Source organism: Eucalyptus grandis, chromosome 5 (assembly GCF_016545825.1).
Source record: "Eucalyptus grandis isolate ANBG69807.140 chromosome 5, ASM1654582v1, whole genome shotgun sequence".
Taxonomy (NCBI): Eukaryota; Viridiplantae; Streptophyta; class Magnoliopsida; order Myrtales; family Myrtaceae; genus Eucalyptus; species Eucalyptus grandis.
The window spans coordinates 20751937-20759988 of record NC_052616.1 but is presented as its reverse complement, the minus strand read 5'-3'; the positions used below and the strand labels follow the sequence as shown (position 1 = coordinate 20759988).

Sequence of the window (8052 nt, the reverse complement as noted above, 5' to 3'; positions counted from 1 at the left end):
GCCCGATACTTTGTTTTGAAGGCATCACAGGGTCTTGCTTTGAAATGCTTGAAGGACTAGCAAGGAAGAAGAAAGAAATTCAGTTGGCTTAGGCATGGAGCACCAAAAGATGAAAGGCTTTATAAATAGGTAAATATTTGGTCATGATCATTATTATTGTGGATAGACTTGCACAAATAAATAGTTAAATATTTATTCATGCTCATCATTGCTGTGGATTGAGTTCCACTATTTGCATTTTATACATTCCCATAATAAGAAATATTCTAAATGGCAAGATTTGGTAGAATTGGTTTTCTCTAGAGGCGCACTCATGTACACCCTCTTGTGATTTTCTTAACTATTTGAGAAAATAAAAATCTGGACTGTTAGATTGTTGATGGTTGTGATGAATGGAAACACTAATGGCAATTTCATGATATTGAAAATACCTATTGCATGTGTCTACTAAAATCTTATAGTATATAGATAAACTACTATTTACTGCTGAATGTTATAGTTAGACATATGATGCTCACATCCCTTTCCTATTATAAATTAAAGTAGTTGCACTTACCATTGATTGGAAAGATCTCCAAAGACAATTAAACTCATTCATTTAGCACTCATATTGCCCGATATGTCTCAATATGAGAGAATTAACAATAGAAGAGCAAGCAAAGAAATAGATGCGGCGAAATAAATTTGTCTATATAATTCACTGTTAGGTAACCATAAGTGTTGCATGTAGAAATTATGTTTTCCATATATAATGACTGTTTATTCAATATATATTAAAAAATTTAGTTTTATTGAATGTCAATATGAAAAGAAGCAACTCTTATATGAATGGAAGCATTACTCTCCAATAAATATTACCCTTGACAAGAAGACACAACCATATCGGTCAACTTTGAAACACATTATTTATAATAACAATAGAACAAGATATATAGACACGGAAAGTCATAAATGGATTTCAAACATTATATCTCATGGTTATTTCATCTATCCAAAAGATGAAGGTAAATTTCAAAGAACATTGGAAACAAATTAACGTTTCTAATTTCGACGTTTAAAAAAAAATCTTAATATTGAGCTTATATTGATAATTTAAATCGAGCAATGTCAAAATTTTAATCAATATTATTCCATTGAAAAGATATATTCCTCCGACGTAATCATATCATATGCCTATGTCACTCTTCAATAATGATAATGAATGGAGAAGGCCTCACTTGTGCTAATGATCTTGTTGCTACGCAAGCATCCTTTCCTGGAGCTATAATTCCTCATTGTGGAATTGCATATTATGTTTCGTGATAGATTAGATATTCCTGTAAAGTCAAATTGAAATCTTAAAAGGGACAGGAACAATAAGATGAATTGGCATAAAAATGAGCATGTTTTCCTTCAAGTATTCCTAAACACAGTTTTATCTCTGTGGCTAGCAAGTCAAAATAGGCTTGCCTAAAGCAGTGGAATGCTGAAGCGCGGTTATCTCGTTTCTGCTTCTATAGTTTTCTGCGGTTGCATTCTTGAATCAAGCGACGTGTTTTAATTGCCTATTAGCAAGCACATCTGGCAGCATCCATTAGCTTTATAAAGCATGATAAGTGGGGAATAGAATTTTGAGTTTGATCGACTCAAAAGGGCTTTGACAGGGAACGCCTTCCTTCTTTGCTCTTGAAGTTGGCTTGGAAAGCAAATGCAGACCATGTTTGAATTTCTAACACTACTAAGTCTCACGATACATCCATTTCTCGTTCAGGTGAGTTTGGCTGGCTCCTGTCTGTGATATTAAGAGGAAGAGAGTGACATGTCATTTAAACGAGTCTTGTGTATTAGATGGGGCATTTCCATGTAATCCATTCTGATGCCACTTTTCCGATATCCAAGTAGGAAATAGCCATCCAACTTCCTTTGGATGAACTAAGAAACTCATTAAAAGAAAAGGAGAACCAAGTACTAACAGAAAGGAAAATACCTTCATCTTCTTCATCATAATTATCCATATCAAGCTCCCTCAAACCATCCGTTATATCATCAAAACCAGATCGAACTTTGTCGTTTTGGAACTTCTCCCTAGCACAGGGACAGGATATAATGCACTGGAAACTTCATCAGCGTTTTCAAGAGCAACCGCATCCATGTTTTCCATCATCCTTCTCACCGTCAGCGTCTCCACTGCATGGAAATAAAGCACAAACCATAACTACAGAATATTTGCAATTATTGTTTCTCTCTCAACAATTTCACTGAAGCAAACAAAGCTGTCTCTCTGAAATAAGTTCTCCAACATACATTGGACAGCAGCATTGAGCCAGAAGGAAAGAGAATGCAAAGACTATCCCCATAAACTCTATCATGATAATTTTGGCCTCAGTGCTCTTGGAAATATATGATGTTCTTACATGCCCAAACAGGCTGAATATTATTCTATCTTAATTAACTAATATAATATACATAAACAGCTTTATTGGGTACTCCTTGCTAATTGCTAGTACTTCAATTCCACTGCACTGTTCTTGGTCACCGATTCAGCTTCATTTCACTGGACACAAAACAAGAATGACAGTCCACCTTAAAGGACAGCATTGATCTAATAAGATAGTTCAAGAACTTCACCTGAAATACAAGGGCCAAACCTTACATTAGTCGTTTGCACCAACACACCTTCAACTCTAAAAGGAGAGACCTTTTTTTACCTTCTTTCCAAAACTCCACTTGTCAAAATCTCTCGAACTTCCTCCTTGGAAGGCCATTCAGCCACCTCAGAGACTGCCTTGAAGCTCCTATAGGGATCCAAGATATCACCAATTTCATCCCTTTAAAAACGAATGACCTCAATTCTATAGATGGAGCACCTTCCAAAATCACCTCACTCCAATACCTCAGCAATCAATGATGAGTACAGAAACCAAATGTAACACACAGTTCAAATGGAGTGCCTCGTCGGCTTGTGGGTCAACAAGAACGAGACCAGCATTCCACCACTGAAGAGCCAGATGTGGAGTTCAGAGAACGAGAGCCAAGAGGCAAAGGTTTCCAAATGCCACAAGGGTTTTAGTCTATGTGGCTGGCAAAGGTTGTAGTAAACTGGGTGGACATCGAACAGGTCTCTATGCCGGTTGGCCCAGAGCAAATGGCAAGGAGTTGAGAGAAGAGACTTAGTGGGAACAAGTGGAAATAATGCTGAAAATAAAAAATTCAACACTCACAATTAAGCGTGTTTGAGTTCAATATTCATTGAGGTTCATTTGAGTTAAAATTCACTTGGGATATCAAATAAAGGAGTTTCTTAAGTTTATTCAATAAGAAGAGATTACTGAGATAGTACTGAGTGCTGCGGGTGAACATATCTCTTGGCTCAGCCTCTCTTCAGGCCATGCTTTTTCCTGAAAAAAATATAAACAGACAAAGCTGTGCCAAGCTTTTGTAGAGAAGGAGAAATCATGAGGAAAACTAGAAATATACTCCAGAATCTGCTGCTCCATACAAACTATGATCTGGGTCATTCAATCCTGAATCGAACAACATTGTGGAAAATTAGAAAAGACCAGAAAACTTTGATTTAGTTTTCCGGTCTTTTCTGGCATTATCATGGTCCAAGTCCAAAGACCATGATAAGACCATGATAATGCCAGAAAAGACCAGAAAACTAAATCAAAATTTACACTCAAACAAGAATCAACTTCAGATCAAGCTGCTGCTCATGCTCACAAGACCAGTCATGGGGTGGCATCAGAGTCAAAATTATCAAATGCATTGGAATCCTTTGGCTGGTAAAGTATCTGATCAAACATATCCTTTAAGTTTTTGCTGGAAGTCATCTCCTCCAAAATTCTGTCTTCAGCAACCAGACTGGACATTGTTCCATCACCAATTTCCTTGTCAGCTGGGGAGAAAAACAGCTTAGACAATCTCTCTTTCTCCATCTGTTGGCTGAACTTGTTACATTCCGAGGTTCCTTTCATGATCAGATGGTAGGTATAGACTACCTTCTCCTGGCCAATTCTGAAGGCACGGCTGATTGCTTGCCTCTCAACCGAAGGATTCCAAACCACATCAAGCAAGACAACTCTTGATGCTCCGACTAGACTTATGCCCTCAGAGCAAGCCTTAGTTGAAGCTAACATTACTCTTGCTTGGCTCTGTGGGTTGTTGAATTTTCCAATCAAACGTTGGCGTTCCCTCAGATTGAGGCTCCCATGCATGTGTAGAAGCTCTTTTCCTGGGAGGACCACTGGAAAGTCAATCTCAGTTGGTCACTGATGAAGGACAATGGCTCTTTGTATTGGCTGAAAACCAGAACCTTCTCACCGAGTGCTTCGCTGAGCCGGATTAACTCCACTAGGAACCTCGTCTTTATCCCAGCATCTGTGTGAGTCTTCAGATCTTCAAGCTTCTGACGCTCATGACAGATGAGAGGTTTTTCATTCGCATATGCATTGCAGCTTAGGATCAGAGAAGGGTGGATGCAGGCCAAAGACAGCTTGAACTCATACTCAAACGTGCATTGAGATCTTTGAATGTTCTCGACTATCTTCTTCTGCCTATCCCCTGGGTTTAACACCACTATGCACTCTTTTATACCAGGAAGATTCTCTTTAAGAATGCTCCCTTTGTGAACGTGAACAAACGGAGCCATGATAGACCGGAGATTCACAATTGCATCATCAGCCACTTTGTCATGTGGCTGAACAAGGGAATTGATATCATCTGTTTTAGCTCTTTTCCATTGTGTTGTCTGGCAGAATTTCTTGAGACTCAGGGGTAGTTCGTTGGCCATTGTGGGTCTCACTAAGCACAATGTGTTATAGAGCTCTAGAAAGTTATTCTGGAAAGGGGTGCCCGAGAGGATGATCCTCTTCTCAGTCCGAAGTTTTAGCAGAAGCTTCCAAATGCTGCTCCTCTGGTTTCGCGGCGTGTGCCCTTCGTCAAGAACCACTACACCCAGCAAATCAAGAAGAATCTTTCTCATCTCTTCATCTTTCTTTTCAATCTTTGCCTTCTTCACTGGATCCTTTGTGCCTTTCCTATTGTGTACTGCAAGCTTCTCATACAGATTGTAACTGATGCCTAGTATGCTGCTGTTCTTACTCCAGGAATAGACCTTGATCACCCGCATCACATCGCTACATCGCTTGAGGTGGCTATTTGCCTCCACCATTCTCACAGCTTCTGGATTTTCTGCCCCGGAGAACTCCGGATTATTCAAGTTGTGGAATAAAATGCTGGTGTCCCATTTCTTGTTCCACTTCTTGAACTCTTCTTCCCAAGTGAGAAGCAAGCTTGCAGGAGCAATAACCACAGGCCGGGAATTGGGGAAGAGTCTGAGATACGTGTGCAGAAAAAGTATGGTCATGCAAGTCTTTCCTGTGCCTGGAGCGTGAGATATGATGCACCCACCAACGTCGTTAGGCTCAGAGTTGGACAAGTCTTTTAGGTCAGTAGACCCTGCTATGTTCTTCCACATAAACTCAAATCCCTCCAGCTGGTGCGGATACATTTTACTGCTGTCGCAGGGGATGAGATCCAAAACAGAGCCGTTCTGATGAGAGAGTTTGTCAGAGTCATCTCCAGAAGGCTGAAGACAATCCTCTTCAGACAAAGACACATTCCCTCTGTTGAGTGGTATTTTTGTGCCTGACGTTTCAATGGAGAATTTTTCCTACAGAATAAAAGGCAAAAAAAAAATAAGGAAACAGTGGTTTTCGAAGATTCTAGAGCATAGACATACATTGAGGATGGCAGTGACAGAAACAGTTAATCCAGGGAAGTGAGAGTCGATAACATAACTAAGCCAACTGTGAAGTGTGGATGGTGTTTTGAGAATGGATATAACAGTAAAAGCCACAGTACTTGGTAAACCAACAGAACTTACAAAAGATGGTAGAAATGGTGGCAAGACATATTTTATCTCAAGCACTATCTGATCACAGAAGAGGCAAATTAAACCAATTTCCTCATCGCAAATGAGCTCATGCTTTCCTCCTGGACAAAGGGTGGCTTGACTAGTTTCAGTTTCCTCCTGAAGAGAATCACAATAACACTTTTAGAACAACTAAAAACGCAAGAAATCTCTATGAAATTATGCTGTCAGTCTTATTTACTACTTTCCTATAGCTATTTGCCCTAGAAAAAGGACCAGTTGTAATTGCAAGAAAAATATATTTTTGTTTATGCTCTAGCAGCGTAACTGGAAATTATTTCCAAACTAAGAAAATGGCAATGTCGATGCAGAACAGCAATACAACAGCAATAAATATGACAATAATAGGAGTAGATTCATAAAAAGTAAATGGGATCGAGCTAAGACAGCTGGAAACAAATTATGCGAGATTACGGACCGCTTCAGATTGATCATTTAGTTCGAATTGGTCACATAATCATTCAACTTTCTTAGCTACTGAGTTTGATAGTCTCAGATATTCAAACCATGTGTGCATTGAGGATCAACTATCAAGTAAATAAGAATCTTTCTCATGGCTTCTTCTGTTTCTCATCCTCTTCCTGTGTTTTGCTTCTCATAAGTTCTCTTCTTGAAAAGTTTCCACAGCAACATCTTTGAATTTATATGGCTCAAAAAGAGACGATACAATACAGCACAAGCAAATGACGTCAAGTTCATATGGCTTAATATGAAAGGGTATTACTGTATTTTCCATAGACCGAGGAAGAATGCAATAATCATCAAATGAAGAGCATCCTCAAATATGATTCGGATGATATGCACATCAACATCAACAATGGAAAAGGAAGGCAGAAATAAACACAGCTCACACATTTTAACTCTGCAAAAGCAAGAGATGAGAATCTGGGAGTTGCGAGACATAGAGAGGTTGTTATTTTCTAATTTAAAGGATGAAATCCCATGATCAGTAATCTATAAAACTCTCTTAGGCCAAAGAGAATTAATTCAATCAAGCCACACTTTGACATTTGCAAACACAGCAAGAAAGTTCCTATATGCGGAGCTGTGACCTTATGCTACACATTTTTAGTCATAAGAGTGATGAAAAAAAAAATCTGAACAAAAGGATCAATCACTTCAATAGTTAGCAATCAGGTATGGAACTCATGATGGGCAGATCACAGCACAACCGAAATCGAAAAAAATTGTCAATTGTCTTATACAGACATCTCTGTTCATTTTGAGGTGAGCTTAGATGTAGTACTTCTCACTCAATCATTAGCTCGAACTTATTTTGACAAGGTCACTTCAAAGGACCATATTCCCGTATAAACAAAGTAATGTACATGTGCTTAAACAACCAATTCACTTCTATGACAATTAATTCGCATTGGTACCTTAACAACATATTTGAATATACACAGAAAATTCAGGACAGGTCAGTACTCAGCAGATAAGATTAAATCTATATTCGGTCTGTTTTTTAAGAAAACCCACTCATCTTTGATGTGCCTTTAGGTTGCTAGCCGGTGTCATGAAACTTACCAGGGGTCCAGAAGAACCAATTTCACCAGCTCTAAGATAAAATTCCATCTGGCTCCACATCTTGTCCATCTCCTTCTCTGCTTCAGATTTTGGTGCCGGTTCTGGTTCCTCATCACCCCAGAAGAACTTCACAGGAAGCGGAGGCACTTCCACCCGTGGCTCTATCCTACTTGCTGTCTCCCACACAACTTCCTTCCGACCAGCATCATCTTTGTTATCTCTGAATTTCTGAGCAGGACGTTTGAAATATTTGAGTTCTTTCGAACTACCGGATCTCTCCCAGCGAATGTGATAGTCGCTGGTGCTCCTACAATCTTCTCTCACTTTTTCCTGATGCACCCCCACACCCTCTTCATCTGACTTAGTCATGATTTGACCGACTTTCTTCAGCTCGTACATATTATTTGAGCAGTCTCTTTTGATGTTGCTGGCTGTTGTGCCAAAAGTCTCGAACCCTCTGTGCTTTCATTTCTCTCTTCTTCCACGGCACAGTCACCTGCAAACTGTTTCTCCTTCTCACTTTCCTTCTGTATATTGTCTTGAAGAATCTCATCCTTCCCCCATATGCAATCGGCGAGTTTGGATAACGTATTTTCCCTTGATTCACAAGC

At 39.2% G+C, this 8052-nt stretch overlaps 1 protein-coding gene across 1 annotated transcript; it reads right to left on the bottom strand.

Moving 5' to 3' along the window:
- Positions 1–4174: 4174 nt before the first annotated feature.
- LOC104446387 (SNF2 domain-containing protein CLASSY 3) lies at positions 4175–7810 on the bottom strand. Its single transcript, XM_039313442.1, has 3 exons — positions 7442–7810; positions 5723–6013; positions 4175–5653 (listed from the first exon to the last, which is right to left on the bottom strand). The coding sequence occupies exons 1-3, from the start codon at positions 7808–7810 to the stop codon at positions 4175–4177; spliced, it is 2139 nt and encodes a 712-aa protein (XP_039169376.1).
- Positions 7811–8052: the final 242 nt, after the last annotated feature.

Bases quoted from the DNA above. Each gene is read 5' to 3' on its own strand.
- LOC104446387 (XM_039313442.1), bottom strand. From the start codon at position 7,810: ATGACTAAGTCAGATGAAGAGGGTGTGGGGGTGCATCAGGAAAAAGTG. The intron at 6,014-7,441 runs GTAAGTTTCATG...GATTCTCTTCAG, and splicing joins TTGGTTCTTCTGGACCCCTG to GAGGAAACTGAAACTAGTCA. The intron at 5,654-5,722 runs GTATGTCTATGC...TTTATTCTGTAG, and splicing joins CTGTCACTGCCATCCTCAAT to GAAAAATTCTCCATTGAAAC.